The sequence below is a fragment of the Malaya genurostris genome, chromosome 1, assembly GCF_030247185.1.
Source record: "Malaya genurostris strain Urasoe2022 chromosome 1, Malgen_1.1, whole genome shotgun sequence".
In the NCBI taxonomy this organism is placed as follows: Eukaryota; Metazoa; Arthropoda; class Insecta; order Diptera; family Culicidae; genus Malaya; species Malaya genurostris.
This window is the reverse complement of record NC_080570.1, coordinates 25,782,729-25,801,243: the sequence shown is the minus strand read 5'-3', so window position 1 is coordinate 25,801,243 and position 18,515 is coordinate 25,782,729. Positions and strand designations below refer to the sequence as shown.

Here is an 18,515-nt window from a genome sequence, read left to right as displayed (position 1 = left end):
CTAAAGTGTTTGCATGGAATGTTTAAGACTCTCGTCCAGCAAAACTTTTCTTCCAATGAATTTCATTTGAAGAAGATCGACTTTCCAAGTTTAACGACTTTTACAAGGATCAAAGTCGCTACGATTTCACCAACCAAAAAGCTCCTTTATTCAATATTTCTTTCCCATTTGCTCAAAGTTTGACTTCCATTTCTGTATCTCCCCAGCTCACTCGAAACATATTCCGACAGTCGGGTCTCTCGAATTAGCAAACAATTCGAACAGAGACTACAACAGAAATAAAAGAAGAAAAACGCAAAGCCAAACATATTGAATTTGTCTGCCATTCCGCTGTGACTTCGGCCCACATTTACGCGACGTCCGCCGTTTCTCGGGCTGATGCGTCGAGAGCGAAAAGTATAGATATTGAATTAAAATTTATTTTATTTGATTTTCGTCACCTTCACGCTGATAGCCACCGTTCGCTTCCGATCCAATTCTAGACAGGATTTTCTCACCCATCCACCCCTCACAGGGTCGAACAGGGCCAAGTCGAGATGATATAAGTGGATGGAGTTCACAAGCATTCTCTTAGGAGTTGCTCATTCAGTAATTTAATATTACTTTCTCCCCCTCGATACGAACTCGGTAGGATCGAAACGGGAAAAATTCCCGGAAGCGACAGTCGTTTCAACAGCGAATAACGTAAACGCAAGAAGTGCCATTTGGAGTCCTTCCCTTTCGCTGACATGCACTAGTGGGGGTGGTTCGCTGTGGCGAACGGAGACAGGTGGGACGTTGTCTAGGGTGACCGTACGGTTTGGGTTGGAGAATCTTCATTGTTTTGAGCATATTTTCTTCGATTGATTTAATGTGTCCGAAAGCATTGGGTTTCTTTTCAAAAGGTTGGAAAATGGATGCCGCACGAGTTGAAGACTGGAGATTCTGAACTGAATTCGGGACCTCAATGCTGATTCTGGAATTGAATTTATTGAGCAAGACTTGGATTCTGAAACTGAATACGAGAAACCTCAATCCTGAATCGGATACTGAATTTCGGAGCATAATTCTGAACCTGAGCCAGGGACTTGGATTCTAGAACTGAATTTAAAAATAAAAATTTAGTTCTCGAATTCAGTTCCAAAATTTGGTTGCAGAACTCTGTTCCAGAATCTAGGTTTCAGAATGCAGTTATAAAATTTTAAGAGTTCAGTTTCAGTATCCAACTCTCGAATTTAGGACTTGAATTCTGCAACTGAATACGGGAATTCAGTATTGATCTGGAACTGAATTTTGATCCTGAACCGAAGATTTGGATTCTAAAATTGACTTCTGAACCAGAGTTACCATATTCACAGATTTTTCTGCAAAACCACAGATTTGTTGGCCTATTTTGCCACACAGATTCTTATCATCAAAATTCACAGATTTCTACAGATTTTCATGAATATTTCGTAAAAATGGCAGATTTTCAAAATGTTTTTCACAGATTATGATCGTATATATGCAACACAGATGGTACACATATTTTTCAAGTTGAAACACCGATTTTAAAATGGCAACTCTGTTCTGAACTTAAATCCAGCACAGAAAAAATGTGAATTTCACCGGTGACGTAATTTGAATTTTTTAACAAGACGCTATTTAAAAACTCTTGTTAATTCTATTTGCAAATTATTTTATATCGCAATTGAATCATTTCACAGACTCCGAACTAAAATTTATACTTGGCTAGTAGTGCACCAAATTTCTGTCAAGCTTAGGTATGTGCTTCTGTGGTTCAGTTGATTAACGGTTACACTTTATGATCTAGGGATTCTCTGTTCAAGTCCGCGTCCGGTAATAAAATAGCAGGAAAACCCGAATTTTTACCGGAGCTCTTAAGATGCCCAGTTATTGTTAAATACCATTCGACTCAGCTCGACAAGTTCGGAATTTCAATGATTTTTCTCTTCGCTTAATTTTGTAGGAAATTGCTCAACTTTTTTTTGTATATTTAGGACCTTTCATAACTTTGTCATTAAGGTCCGTATGCATGCAAGTTCCTAAAAAACACTCTTTACAAGCTTTTAGGTCGAAGATCAAAATCTTTACCCGAACCCGAAAATTAATAGGTTTATTTTTCGTTTTCTGTCGGCACGTTAGTTTTTTCAAATTTTTCAAACAGTTATTTCGAACAGTTTTTCAAGCAATTTTTCCGGATAGTTAAATCATATAGTTCTTTTCGGAGCCATTTTTAAAAACAGTTTTTTCGAGCAGTTATTTCGCGCAGCTTTCCGAGCAGTTATTTCGAGTAGTTTCTTCGAGAAGCGTTTCTTATAAGTTGCTTTAAATAATATCTACGGATATTTCTTCCGAGCAGTTTTTTACCAGTCTTCGAATAATTTTCTAATAAGTTAAGAAGCTCTTGGAGCAGCTTGTTCTTTCAAGAAGTTGTTTTGAACAATTTTTCGAACTTTTCAGTTGTTTCCTAGCAGTTTTCTCGAAGCTTTTAGAATGTTTTTTAAAGAAATTTTACTAAGCAGTATATTCGAGCAGCGTTTTCGACTAGTTTTTCTTTCGAGCAACTCTTGGTGTCACTTTTTCAAGCTTTTTTCGTGCAGTTCATTCAAGCAGGTTTTCGACTAGTCAAGTAATTTTTTCAAGCGTGGTTTTCAGGCAATTTCATGGGCTCTTTTTAAAACTGTTTAGGGCTATTTCTAGCAGTTTTTTCAAGTAGTTTTTAAGCAGTTTTTCCAAGTAACTTTTTCTCTAAGTTTACACGAGAATTTTTCGAACAGTTTTTTCGTGAGAAAGTTTGAGTAGGTTTTTTGGAGCAGCTTTTCCGTGCAGTTTTAGGAGTTTTTTTTCTAGAATTTTTTGAGCATTGCCAACGTGCAAATTTTCCGTAGTTTTGGTGAGTATTTTTTGAGCAGTTTCTGGAGAAATTTTTTCTAGCAGTTTATTCGAGTAATATTATCAATTAGTTTTTTCGTCAGTATTTTCGGGCAGTTTTTTAGCATTTTTTGTCGAACGAATTTTTCGTGCAATTTTTTTGAGAATTTTTCGAGCAGTTTTGTCAAGCAATTTTCTCGAGTGATTTTTCCGAAGCAGTTTTTCCGGACAGTTTTATCATATAGTTTTCCGAGCCATTCTGTAAAACAGTTTTTTCGAAATAGTTTTTTTAAAGTAGTTTTAAGCTGTTTTTTCAAGCAACCCTTTCTCTAAGTTTGCACGAGAATTTTTCGAGCAGGTTTTTTGAGAAAGTTTGAACAGATTTGTCAAGGAGTTTTTCCGTGCAGTTTTTGTGAAGTTTTAAGTTTTGTCGAGAAATTTTTGAGCATTGTCAACGTGCAATTTTTCTGTATTTTGGTGAGTATTTTTTTGAGCAGTTTCTTCAAGCAGCTTTCTGGAGCCATTTTTTCTAGCAGTTTATTCGAGTAATATTTCCAATCGGTTTTTTCGTCAGCATTATCGAGCAGTTTTTTAGGATTTTTTCGAGCAGTTTTGTCAAGCAATTTTCTCGAGTAGTTTTTTTAGAACAGTTTTTTCGGACAGTTATATCATATAGTTTTCCGAACCATTCATTAAAACAGTTTTTAAAATTAGTATTTAAGCAGTTTTTCTCTTTTAAGCAACAATTTTTCGAGAAGTTTTTTTTTGAGAAAGTTTGAGAAGGTCGAGCAGATTTTTAGCATTTTTTTCAATCGTATTTTCAAGCAATTTTTTGAGAATTTCTCGAACAGTTTTGTCAAGTAATTGTTCTCGAGTGATTTTTTAGAGCAGTTTTTTCAAGCAGTTTTTTCGGACAGTAATATTATATAGTTTTCCGAGTCATTATATTTAAAAAAGTTATTTCAAGTAATTTTTAACTAGTTTTTCCCAGCAACTCTTTCTCTAATGCCGTTTTTCATTGAAAAACACTGGTGGCGTGGATTGCTCTGATTTTGCACTTTCGAGCAGAAATGCAACATTTTGACGGTGTTTCATTGCGATTTCTGCTCGAAAGTGCAAAGCCAGAGCAATCCACGCCACCAGTGTTTTTCAATGAAAAACGCCATAAGTTTGCACGAGAATTTTTCAAGCAGTTTTTTTGAGAAAGTTTGAACAGATTTGTCAAGCAGGTTTTCCGCGCAGTTTTTGTGAAGTTTCAATTTTTTTCCAGAAATTTTTAAGCATTGTCAACGTGCAGTTTTTGTGAGCATGTTTCTTCAAGCAGTTTCTGGAGCATTTTTTTTCTAGCAGTTTATTCGAGTAATATTTTCAATTAGTTTTTTATCAGTATTTTAGAACAGTTTTTTAGCATTTTTCTCGATCAAACTATTTGAGTAATTTTCGAACAGTTTTTTCGCACTTTTTTCGAGTAGTTTTTTCGAGCAAGTTCTTTGAGCAGTTATTTCGAGAAGCTTTGCGAGCAGTTTTTTTATATTTCTAAAGCTATTTCGAGCAGTTTTTCAAGTAGTTTTTTGTGCATTTTTTTCAAGCAACTTTTTCTCTAACTTTGTACCGGCAAGGTATAAAGTCGGCCAAGGTTGCAACTGTACCGAACCGTAATGACAAACTAACACCCGGGCTCACAAGTTGTATCGCGAATATTTGACGAAGTTTCCCTACGTAATAATGGACGGTGAAACTTACGTTCTCTAAGATATTGGTCAGCTTCCCGGAATGTCTTTTCATACTGCCATGCAACGGAAAGAAGTTTAGGACGAAGAGGCAAAGTTTCCCAAAAATATTTAGTTTTGCAAGTAATATGCAGCTGTGGTCGAGCAAGCCAAAGCTTCATCTCTAAGGAAACGATAAACAAGGAAATATACCGTGAAGAATGCCTAAATGAACGATTGTTACAATTCCTCCGCATCCATTACGCACCCTCGCTATTCTGGCCTGATTTGGCATCTTGTCACTACGTCAAAGATGTTCGATAACGATATAAAGCGAATGGAATCCAAGCTGTACCGTAAAAGGCGATACCACCTAACCTAACTACAACTGTAGAAAAATGTCGCGAGTCTTGGACAAAAGCAGCTTAATCGGTTACAGCGAAGGCTGCACATACATTAACAGCTGGTAAAAAAGGTCATAGTTTCTTCATGCAGCCTAATTAAGTAGCCTGTAATTAGTTTTATGATGACTAATGTTTTTGTTTTATTCCAAATTTTATCTGTCCAGGCTTCGTCGCGAACAAGCCTTTATTCGTTACGATATCCTGACAAGAATACAGCAACTAGAAAAGTTGGTAACCCTACCACAGGACAGCCAACCAAAAAATAACGCAGCGACTGACTGTGGGCTTTGAGTGGAAAAATGACTACATCAAAGTGATTAAGTGATCCGGGGTGCATTCCGTGACTTGTGCAGTATTTCTGTCTGGGGATCAAAACATCCGAGAGACGTTAAAAGTAAAATTAGGAATTCAATTTTAGTCTTGGAAAAAACCCAAGCCCTTTAAAAGACAAAATGTCAAAACAGTTTTGGGCCCACAGTGCGCCGCCGGTGTCGATGGCCGTTTGACGGATGATTGGGAATTGAGATTTATTATGTTCTCAATCGGACGATGCTAAGCCATTGACTTGACGATTTCCACTTGGTGACCGGTGAAGTGGCTCTGATGAATGTTTCGAGTGGGAATTATCGGCTCGCACTACGGATGATGAATAATTTATTATGTTTGTTTGGTTTGGCCCCGGCAATCTCTCATAAGTGGAAGTAGAAGGACAGCAAAAAACAAAAAAAGGAACGGCGGCTCGGATGTTTCCTTTCTCCGCGGGAAACGGGTTTTCTTTCTTTCGTAGAAAGGTCCCATAAAAAAAATCAAATACAAACAGTTCCTTACTGCTACTGCTGCTGTTGGCCCACACCGAGCTTTTCCTGATGGTTGCCGTCCTTGCGATGGTTAGATTATGTTGGGTACCGTCGGAAGGCTTCGGGATCGTAGGCATCGCTTCCGATTGTAGGCTGACTTTTCGTACTGTCAGTTTCCCGCTTTGGCAAGTTGTTGCCGTGGCTTCTGTGGTTCGTCCTCCTATCGTGGTCGCATATTTGGGCTCGAGATTGGTTCGCTCCGACGGCCGTAAAGATTGGGACCGTTGGACTTTTCGCCGGGCCGGTCCTTCCAACAGAAGTGCTGCCGCCTTCGGTGGAATGGAGTCCGGTATTTTAAAGTTAACCCAGCACTCCGTATCGAGCTTGGTGTGCGCTTTGGCACTGTTACTGGAGGATGATGATGATGATGATTGCAACCGTTTGAACTCGGCATAAGTTTCCCGTAGTTTTAGCAGTTTGGTTTTCAGGTTGGCTTTAGCTGCTGCTGCCGCAGCCGTTGTGAATGTGTGCTGGTGCTGCTGCTGGTGTTGTGGCTGGTGCTGGTGGGAACATTCACGCCCCGGTGACGATAGTGGTCCGTATTTTGCAGCTGCCGTTGGGTGCTTGAGGCGTGTTTTCAGACTTCGCAGTGAGGTGAAGGATGATCGCATCGAGTGGCTGCGGCGGAACGGCGGTGGCTGATGCGGTTGGTCATACTCATTATCGTCACTATCCTGTGGCGTTCGGTCGGGGTCCACTGGATGAACCCGACCAGCGGAAGAGGACGGCCGTGGAAGTGGGCTTGCTGCTAGGATGCTTTCAAACCGCTGGTAATCCATGATTGTGTTCTTTTTTTTTCATTGGCTAGATTCTGTATGAATGAATGGAAGAGATAGAGAGACATATAAAATAAAGTATATAAACTTCGACTGAATACGAGGAGCCGAAAGCGAAAGGGAGTAGGAACAGAGAGCGAGAGAGAGAGAGAGAGATAGCATGTATGACCAATCGACGTATTTTTTTGTAATTTTGTGAAACCACACTGAAACGAGTTGAAATTCAATCATTCAATCGAAATAGACGCAAACATTGAGTGCAATCTATATTATCCGGTGGAGTAGGTAAATACACTCAAAAACACAAGTATTCAACTTAAATTCACAAATTATTCGAGTACCACGGAATACCTAATTGAAAACATCGTGTCGAGTCCGGGAAAATCACATGATTTTTTTTAGTTAAGTGTGTAGTGAATGGATTTGCGGTCAAACGGTGTTAGTGTGTCTGATTTCAAAAGCACGTTTCTCATTACTAGTGAAAAATGTGCCTCGCCCCATAAATCCTTCGAAGTGTTACTAACCACCACCATCACCGGATTGATTTTTGGGAACTGGTTTTATTTCGATTTTAATTAAAATTGAAGCTTGGACATTGATTAAACGCATGCCATTCAGAGAACAAAACGTTGCATTGAAACCGATTTCGAATGAACTAGTATCGAATGCAAAGTGTTTCGGTAGTCTTAGTTTCATTTAACTTTACTCTCTTTTGAACTAAAAACTAATAAGCTTTCGAAATAGAAGAGCCCTTGTTTCAGTAGCATGAAACTAACTGATTCTTTTAAAACTGTTTTTTTTTTCAAATTAAATAAGCTTGAACAAGCTGTGTAGAGATTGTTTCAATCACCAATGTGAGAAGAGCATTAAGACGAGACGTAATCCCAAAAAATGCGCGCCAAATTTTAACCGCTTGAGTTGACCGAAACGTCGCACAAAGCATAACAGGCAAAATCGACACATAGCAACCAGGAATATTTGAGCGCAGTGGGCTTACCACATGATTTGTTGGTTTGTAAAAGAGACTCCTATTGATTGGTAATGGATTTTTGAATATACACTAAAGTCTCTTTTTACACGGGGGATACGTACTGCGTAAAAAACCGAGTAGCTTCGAAAATCCGCGTAACTTTGGAAATACGTGTAAAAAATTCGCAAAACTCAAGAAATTTTTGTTGATACCAAATATCTTAGAATTACATGAAACATCCAGATCTGGTGTAATCTCAAATTTTATTTTTGATGACGAACTCATTTTTGTTTTCTATACAATGGTGCATATCAGAAACTCAAGGAAAAGTACACGACAGGTTTTAAACACTTACAGCTCAGTCTATTTTGTATCAATTATTAATATTATTTCATCATTTGATTGGAAATATTTTTAAGTTTCGATTTAAATGTATCAAGCCACGTATTTTCAATTATGAATGATTGAAATTTTGATTAGTAGCAAACAGTGTCCTATTTTGTCTGCTAAAAATCTCCGGAATACCGGATTTCCCTGCCACAGACGACGGTTTAGAAGGAGTAAGCGATATATCAAAGGGAAAGCATCGCTCTGATTGGTCAATCGATGCAAAAGCGAAGCTGTTGGAAGCACGCGAATCTATAAATAAAAGCGATATTAAAGCTAACGTTTCAGTCCTACACGTAGCATGGTGGAGGTAGGTTGTTACTCGACAGCAAGACAAAAAGTGCCATAAAACGATTTGAAGCTTGAGCAATTGACAACTACCCCATGGTAAATTTAGAGTGGTTGAGATTAATTTCTAATTTATATATGATCAACTCGATTGATAATGAGAAAAAGTTTATCGCTTCAACCGAAATCGCAGAATGGTTAGAGAAACTTAACGCTATAAAAATATCTGCTTGCATACAAAACTTGAACACAAGCTTGGCTAAAAGAAGCTTAAATATCGAAATCCGTATCGCAAGTATGTACAAAGATATAATTGCATACATTTGGGATATTGAAGTAATTTCGTCGGACACAAAACAAATACAAATCAAGACAAACAATGTTCGGTGTTGGTTCCTAATCAAGATCAATCTAAGCAGACTCCTATGCAATCGCTCATTCAAAAGTGTGACGATTGATTGAATTGTTTGATTCTAGATCATTAGAAATGTTGGTTGTCTTGTTCCACATCGATGGCTTGAACAACCCCATGGTGCTTGTAGTTTTTAAAAATCAACTTTGGAAAAGTTTTGAGATTTCCGAAATTGAATTTTGGATTTGATGCCAAATGTCTTAGAAATGGATGAAATGTTGAGATATGGCGTAACTTCGAAAATCCGCGTAAAATAAAAAACCGTAAAACTGAAGAATTTTATTTTGATGCCAAATGGTTTAGAAATGCATGAAACGTTGAGACATGATGTAATCGCAAAAATAAATTTAGGAAAAAAACGACTTAGAGAAAGAAAAAAATCGCGTAACTTCAGAAATTCGCGTAAAAAAAACACATTAAAATCCGCGTAAAAAAGACCACACAATTTGAATACACCCAAACCTTCGTTTTCGAACACTTTACGTTTCGTCTTTGACTCATCAGTGCATAGCAGTTCAAATTGAACTGTTCAAATTGGTTCAAATTGAGCTTGTTAATAAAACCAATTCCATTTTTGTGTTCTTTGTGCTGTCCTTCAGTAATGATGGTGATACATAAATAGAAACAGATTTTTTGATTTTAATAACAAAATTAGTTGTCAATGAGAATTCCGTGTTGGATTGAAATATTGCTGGTTTGTGTCCAGGATATTCGCCAACTAAACACATTATCTAAAATAAGAGTTTTTTCCAGCAAAGTAAATTCTCAATTTTGACTAATTTCATAGTTATTTTGGAAATTTTGTTGTTAAAATCAACTAATTCAAAAACAGTAATACGAATTAGGCGCAGAGCTAATTTCGGTCGGTCCGCGCAAGGTCTAGTAGTCCCAAAGCAGCTTTATATATTCACTAACTAACAAGATCTGCCAACTAGATAAATTTAGCAGTAAGTTTTATAAAAATGAAAATTTTCACTAATCGCACTGTAATACCGGAACCGAAAGTCGGATCTGGATCAGTTTAAAAAAAAAATCAAGACCTTTCGTTTGCTTCTAAGTTTGTGAAAATCGGTTAAGAAATTTCCGAGAAAACTGAGTGGGCAATTTTTTAATAAGTTTGCACATACTTCCTTGTAAATCCGGAACCGGAAGTTGGATCCAAATGAAATTCAAGAAAATTGTTTAAGGGTATAAGACCTTTCATTTGAAGCGCACACACACACACACACACACACACACACACACACACACACACTCAGGGTGGCAAGGGAATAGCCGATTTCAATTTCCCGGTTTTTTTAGATAAAAATTCCCGGTTTTTGGAATAGGCTCAAATCGCCCCTGTTTAGTTTTTTTTTTAATTTTTAATATAAACTTTAAACAGATATCCCATGTCCAAAAAGGATCATTGTAATAGGCCCGCTAATTGAGGATTCAATTACTTTCCAGGCATTTCGATGAATAAACAAAAAAACATGTGCGTATAAGAAAAGCATAAAGCCTTTTCCAAGTCCAAGGGGTTTTGGCTACACGTAACCGATTTCTTCCGAGTGCACATGACTGTTTTTATCATTTTTTTTGTATACATAAGGAACAACAATCCCAATAACGGACGCTTGCCACTCGGAAAAAACAACAACAATCTATGCTTGCAACTTCAAATCATTTTGTACAGAGCTTTCTTCGCTCCTTCCGGAAGTAAAAGTGGAAATCTCAGATCAGCGGGAAAATTATAAACGGCAGAATGGCCAAGGATGGCTTTTATCGTACCAAAGAACGCTCTCTACCAACTCTTTACAATATTCAATCATTGCCATCAAAGAGAGACGGATATCATCTCAGCAACAAAACACCGTCATGGTTCATATAACATAGAATAAACACCAGTGCGAGAGCGAAATTCTCTCGATATACGGGCAGTGGATAATTGCGACAGAATCATTTTACTATTGCCGCTTTTTCTAACTATGTGCAATTAACCTTTGTATAAGTGGTGTCTATGAAAATGTCTGTGAATGCTCCAGACCAGGGTTTTGAAATATTGTATATTGTAACCTAGTATGAGAATCATCAAGTCGAATTATCTGCGATAATTATCAATTTGCGATTCTCTCTTGGATCATTGCCGGACTGTATATATGTTATTTTGTTAGGGGTGTGAAATACTCAGAGTATGAAGTGGAGCGAAGAAATGTAGAAAAATTCTTGCACGGTTCATGCATTGAGAGACAGCGAGTTCTTGTAGCAGCTTCTACCAGATTGAAAATTTTGTATACAATGTAGAAAAATATTGAGCCGCTTTCTGCCAAATTATCGGCAATAAATTGTTATATGGATATAAACTGTTTAAATTATATCGTTTGCAAGTACATCTGTTCAATGAACGATACCCTCAGATGAATTTACATGTAATAGAATTGAATATAAAATCATTGGATGTATGTAACATATATCTAAGATTTCGCAAAACCGTAGACTAGCTCTTTTAAAACACCATTTTTTTCTAATATATATGTTAGTCAATAAACAATGTTTACGATTTCAATGCGTTGATGGGCAAATAAATCAAATGATAACTGTTAAAATGCACAATATTCCGATGTGTTTTTTTTAAATAGGATTCTAAATGCTCGTAGAATAATCAGAAAGTACGAGTTCTTCATGATGAACTCTCCGCTGGTTTTAAACCAGTTTTATTTCCAATAGCTTAACTAATTTATCTTCTATGAGAAATCTTTCTACAATTGATCTGATTCTAGCAGATCAATCAATAACATTCAGGGTTTCAAATTAAGCAATGATTAGTTCATTTAGTTATATATTCTACTAGTTTAGAACTAATCGACTAGAATACTATCGAATGTAAACTCTGAAATTGTTTTGGGAAATATATAGTTTTAGGAAATATATTAGAAATATATTTTGGGAAATAGTTAGATATAGCCGTAAATAATTTAAATCATTACTTTATTGAAGTTCCAAAAGCTCAAACTTGATTAAATTCACCTTCGTCTACATCCATATCAACGTTCTTGTGATGCTACTATGGAATAGTTGAGGACCTTTAAAAGAAAATTGAACATAGATTCACTGAACAAATCAAATAATTTTCTAAATCTTTCTAAGATTCTGTACTGGTTCTCAGAAACCAGTTTCAACTCTTCCAATTTTGCGAGTCCTTTTGATATCTCACAGAAATAACAGATCGGCTGAAAAGTTCGTATCGTTTCTATGAGAGGGCACCACTAGAATTAAATCCATACCATTTTCAGTTAGTACCAACCTTCAAAAGATACGTGTATAAATTTGACAGCTGTCTGATTATTAGTTTGTGAGATATTGCATTTTGAGTGAAGCTACTTTTGTTATTGTGAAAAAAAAAAATGGAAAAAAAGGAATTTCGTGTGTTGATGAAACACTACTTTTTGATGAAAAAAAGTGCCGCCGATACCAAAAAATGGCTTGATGAGTGTTATCCAGACTCTGCACCGGGCGAAGCAACAATTCGTAAGTGGTTTGCAAAATTTCGTACTGGTCATATGAGCACCGAAGACGATGAACGCAGTAAACGTCCAAAAGAGGCTGTTACCGATGAAAACGTGAAAAAAATCCACAAAATGATTTTCAATGACCGTAAAGTGACGTTGATTGAGATAGCTGAAATTGAACGAATTGGGCTTCGAATTGCTCCCTCATCCACCGTATTCTCCAGATTTGCCCCCCAGTGACGTTTTCCTGTTCTCAGACCTCAAGAGAATGCTCGCTGGTAAAAAATTCAGAAGCAATGAAGAGGTAATCGCTGAAACTAAGGCCTATTTTGAGGCAAAGGACAAATCGTACTACAAAAATGGTATCGAAAAGTTGAAAGATCGCTATAATCGCTGTATCGTCTCTGATGGCAATTATGTTGAATAATAAAAACGAATTTTGGCAAGAAAATGTGTGTTTCTATTAAACGATACGAACTTTTCAGCCGAATATAAGCATAACAACACAAGTATTGTCTTAAGATAACCTTACTGAAACAAATTATGATGAAACAAGGGCAATTATTAGCAAACTTAAAAACTTTCATATTTTCCCTATGCTACCTAGAGATTTAAGGCTAGTGTGCATTCAAAATGCTGAATTCTGATTGATTTATAACAGATGAGCTTTTAAATTGCGGATATAGAACAATAAGAAATTTCGGTGCTAATAAAAGTTTCTATCACAGCATTTATTAGTGCATACTGGTTGCCTGGGAACCGCCAACAATTTAATTTTGTAGGTTTTGTACTAGAGTAAATATGACTATTGTAATTCTTAAACTGCTCTTCGCAGCTGAAATGTGTAGAAGCAAAGCATTGCCAAATGTAGTACATTCTGTAGATAAAAGGATTCATTCCAGGCTTTGAATTCCGAACATACGACATAATCTTTATAAACCGTCAGCAGACTGGCTTTATTTTTTTAGTCAATTGAGTGGAACGAATATTACAAAATCCTGATTCGAGCTTCGAACGTTGAATGTCGCGGTTTTCGTCCGAATTTAATAATCCAAACAGCAGGTTCAATCAAGTGCAATAATGTGATTGTGTGTGTGTATGCCTGTGTGTAGAATGGTATCCCAGCGGTTCAATTGCAATCGCTGCCCATAATAGAACCGTGCAGCTAACGATGCCCGACAGCTGCTAACGAAAGCGTGACCATAATTTACTCCCTAGAATGACTCGCCATGACATTGAGCGAATTCAATTTTGGTAAAACGTCGGAAACCTTCCATTTTACCGACCGGCAGCTGTGCAATCGGGCACGAAAGCTCGTATATTGAATAACTTTAAAACGTTCGCAGTACATAACATATTATCGAAATAGTTTAAAAATTTTCCCATCACAAACTATACCGCCCACTTTGGCAAACATTCATTCGCTTGGCTCATCCAACCAACCATCGATGGTCGTCTTCGTCGACTCGTGTAGCGATGTAGGGAGGAAAAATGGGAGGATGAAACCCATGTTTCAGGAATCGAATACCAGCACCATGGGTAGAAAATATTTGTTCATCACTCACAATTGCCATTCGGTAGCTTTTGCACTCGATTGCGATTCCAATACCGGCACTCGGAAGTATTGCAAACTTGGGCTATAGTTTCCTTGCTGGGATGAGACCTCTGCTATGTGGCTTCGATTATTTCCTTCTTTTGTCTGCACTTTTTTTTTTATTCGTGTATTCTTCAAGAGCACTGCCATCAAGGGAACTTGCTCGTTACAGCTGTGAACCAACATTTGTATCTGTTTATCTTGATTGAATGCCGTCCGTTCCCTTTTGGGTGCCGAGGAAAGTCGATTCAAAAATGAACTAGTGATCGATCTTTTCCTTTGTAAAAAATGCAGCAGGTTCCCTTCAATAGAAAATCCATTTCCGCTGGTGCACTTCATTCTAGTTTGAACAGTAATTTAATTGCACGCTCTGAAGCTAATAATTGAAAGCGTAGTTCTTTTGTTTTGTTTGAGTGCTACTGAACTGAGATTAGTTGGAAGGACTCCATCTCGAAAAGTCAATTCAAATAGTTTTCTTAGTTCGTTTTCGACTCAACGATGCATAGCAGTTCTAAATGAATCGGTAGAGTTTAAACTTGAAACATGGAATTAAATGCAACTCTATTCTAAGGACACATTCTTTAACTACTTCCAAATGCAGAATTTGTTTATTTAGAGCAGGGAAAAGCCCGGCGGAGTTAGTTTCTGTCAAATTTGCTCTCCAACAGGCATAAAACCTCCTCATCTTTAGCATCAACAGATTACAATCATCCAAATGATACATTTCACTTAAACATAGCATTTCGAAACTAACTAAAACTAAAACTAATTAGATAGTAACCCTAGGAACAATTTCTTGACAACGTTTCGTGATAGATCAAAGTCGAATGAATTGGAAAACAGTGGTTGAATATTCGGGAAGGACTTGAGCCTAAAACCTAAACTTTATCGAAAAGATGCACTATGAACTGAGCTGTTCTGGTCTGCGTAAAAACGCATTGCAGAGAACAGCCTGAAGAAATGGCATTGTTGAACCGACTGAAGAAAAATTTCCTACCGGCGAGCTTTTTTGTCAGGTCTGCGAACAGTCAGTAGTCGCTGAGAGCCAAATCTGGCGAATAAGGGGGATGTGGGAGCAATTCGAAGTACAATTCATGTAGTTTTGCCATTATTTCGATTGATTTGTGACACGGTGCGTTGTCTTGATGAAACAAAACTTTTTTCTTTGCCATATGCGGTCGTTTCTTCAATAACATTCACTGTTAACCCCTTGACGCTCAAGGGAAATATGTTTCCCTTCTATAAAAATCGTTATAGATTCTTCAATTACTATTAAATCGATGTTTTTTTTTACTGAATGTTAAATAAAAACTTTTTTCCAAGGTGACAAATATGTTTCTGAACGAATAAGCAAAAAAAAACTATCAATCTTTATTGCAACTAAAAAAGTTTGTGCAAAATGAAGTATAGAAAATAGAGCACATAATAAATGTGCTATGTGCAACGTCCACAAGTACATGAAATCGTTTCGTAAATAGCCATAACTAACTATTTATGTTACTATTCTGATAATTAAATCAATTAAAGCAATAAATTAAATTACGACATAATAAACCCAACTCTTCAGTTCGGGTTTACATCTCATCCAAGTCATGCGATAAAAAAAACCGCTTACGTTGGGGACAGAAGAAACCAAGTACAGTATTGTGTAGTGAACAATAGAACGATCTCGAAAATGAGTGAACCAAACGAACAAAAGCTACCGCCGGTACGAAAGAATACAATTATTGTTGACTTCAGACAGTGCAAAATTCGACCTTCGATACGAGAACTTGAAGGTTTGCTTAAGGAGCAAATGCATCTTGACATTAAACGTGTTCATTTACTTCAATGCAATAAGACCAATAATGTTGTTTATATCCAGTTCTAGAAAGAGTTGGATGCAATTCAATTCGCTAAAGACAATAATAATGTGCACTATGTGGAGCATGAAAATATCAAGTACAACATTCCAGTATATATGGAAGATAGTGCTATAGAAGGGCGTGTGCATGATCTAGCCTCAAGCGTCATCGATCCTTATATTCGCAAAACCATGTCCCAATACGGAGAGATTCTCTCTATCGGAAAAGAAAAGTGGAAGAATTTTTTCCCCGGTATTCTAAATGGCGTACGTTTGTTAGGCATGCGCTTGAGGAAGCCTATACCTTCTTATGTGACATTCGGTCAGGATACAAGAATACCGTGCAAATCACTTGTTACCTATGACAATCAGATGGCCACATGTCAATATTGCCAAAAAGCTGTTCACTACGGTAAGCCACGTGATAAACCGGACAAGGAGACAACTATACCAAAGGACAACGGTGCTTCCTTCACATCAACCCCAAGCAACCCCAGTACACCTTTGACAGTCACCAACAACAGGGAAGTATCCCCTTCAACGAAACCATCCAACGTAACCCCTATAGAAAAAAGTACACCAGCTGCAGTTAACAGCTTACCATCCAACCAACCAGCAACCGCAAACAATGTACAACAAGGCGCATCTACAGCAACTAGAAACGAAATCAACAACAATACCACGGCGATGGATGACGAGACGAACCACGAACAAACTGCCCCTCAATCATCGCAGGAGGAACATGGAAGCTCCTCTCCCCCTAGAAAAAGGGTGACAACGAGATCCAATACAAAAAAAAAATTATCTAAAAACTCAGCTAAATCGGCCACGTAAAGCTTGTACGCAAATAGACCTGAATAAAATCTCTTTTAAATGAAAAAAAACCCCAACTCTTCTTTTGTTTATTTCTATGAATCATAGGGAAAAATATTTCCCATGAAATTATAGGAAACTTATGCACCCTGCTATGTTTTGCTGGTGATGTTATCTTAATTTACACCCCCAATAGCTAAAATATTGTCTTGTACTGACATATTTCGTCCTGCACCTCTTATGGTCGTGAAAGGGTTAATGGTATTTCCTTTCTCAAGATAGTCGATAAATATATATCAGCACGCACATCCCAAAATACCGAGGCCATATCCTTTCCAGCTGATTGTTGTTCTTTCGGGCGCTTGGAACGAGGTTCACAAGCAGCTGTCAACTCAGATGATGATCGTTTTGATTCCGGAGTGAAGTGATGAATCCATGTTTCATCCATTGTCACATATCGAAGCAAAAATTTCGGTTTGTTTCGTTCAAACGAACACGTTTGAAGTCAGCAAACTAACGTTTCATTGTTGTTTCTGATGGAGCGGAGTCGCCATAACACTTTTCAAGCCATTGCTTTGCTTGAGCGGTATTTTTCCCATCAAGAAACAATGTAAAATTAAAACACGAAATTATTTTTGATCAATTGTTCTGAAAATAACAAAAGTAGCGTCGCTCTTAGTACAATAACTCACAAAACTAAACTTTTTTTGATATATTTTTTCTTGATTTTTGAATTCAAGCGATCTAACACGTATTCGGTATTGATTAGTTTTCAAGACGGTCGTGGAAGGTTGTACCAAGAGCATCCAAAAATAATAAACCCAGCTGATTGCTGTCCCGTTGGACGCTTCGAACGTGGTTCATCGGAATCAAACGATCCACTCAGATGATGATCGTTTTGATTACAGGGTGTTCATGTTTCGTCCATTGTCACATATCGACGCAAAAATCCGATCTGTTACTTGTAACACAACAATCGAAATTGAAATTGAAAATTACAAAAGTAGCTGTCACTTTTTTCTGACTTATTGAGTTATTGTATTACGATATTTTGCGGATTACTCGCTTTCCAATCAGCGAATTGTGTTAAAATCGGATACAATATCTAATTTGATCACTTCTTAATACCTCCACTGTCAAGTAATTTCGTTAAATAAAGTCGAAAGTCTTCCTATACTAAACCAGTTAAATTAAATAATATTCTTTTCGCTTGCTTTCGAGGGCAAAACAAACACTACAATCCTTTTCGTTACCCAGGGACCGGTACCGTGATTGGAGGAATTTCCCAAGCCATCGTGTTTCGTTTTTTTTTGCCACGGAAACTTCGGCAGTGGATTAGCACCGCCGGAAAGCATGCCTCGAGTTCAAAACAAGAGCATCCTATCTGTTAGATCGCATATTAATCCGTAACTGAAATAAATTATTAAAACACATAAAGTGCTTCAACATTCAACATCGAACAGGAAGAAGCCGAACAAAACGCTTGCTCCCTCGGTAAGCAATAATCTGAGGATGTTCATGATTTGTGCTGTAAGTATCCGTGCGCCGTTTGATCCTCTTTATCTCTCTCTCTCTTACTGCTTATCAGGAACGAGAAAAGATACCAAATTAAGAGATACTCTTGCAGCCCCGGGCCCTGCCAACCAAAAATGGCTAGATAAAACTACGACAGACAGACAGTAAATTCCAGTGGAACAAGAGTTATGGACTGTCGGACCCGCTCCATTTTTTTCTATTTAATTAAATAATAAATAAAATTCGGTACGTGACATTTATGACGTCATCGTAGCTACAATTGCAAACAGAAAATCCGAAGGCTAGCAAAATGCTGACGTCAAACGAAACGCTTTCTTTCTGCTCGCTAAATCGGCGGGCGAAAATTATGATTGATGCTAACGAGGGTTCGTTCTAATCGAGATGCTAAATGAAAATGGCACACTACAGCCGGAATACTGTTCCGCTAGATGGTTCGACACTTTTGAAGATATGTTCAGTCCAGCTGGGGATGGGAAAAGCGAATATGGAAACAGTGTAAGAGTAAGACATCTTTATGCTAATGACTGTCTCTTTAACACAATTCTAGAATGATGATTTAAAAAATTGATTACTATCTGAATCGTC

The 18,515-nt window shown here is 37.4% G+C and overlaps 1 protein-coding gene across 10 annotated transcripts in view; it reads right to left on the bottom strand.

Moving 5' to 3' along the window:
* LOC131435385 (ankyrin repeat and fibronectin type-III domain-containing protein 1-like) overlaps positions 1-18,515 on the bottom strand; it is a 320,760-nt gene that overhangs the window by 53,825 nt on the left and 248,420 nt on the right. Inside the window, exon 2 of one of the 10 annotated variants that reach the window (XM_058603281.1) lies at positions 5,795-6,634. The exons of the other annotated variants lie outside the window; for them this stretch is intronic. Coding sequence (XP_058459264.1) covers positions 5,795-6,602 — 808 coding nt within the window. The 5' untranslated portion in view covers positions 6,603-6,634. The remainder of the gene's footprint in view (positions 1-5,794; positions 6,635-18,515) is intronic. 10 annotated transcript variants of the gene reach the window in all.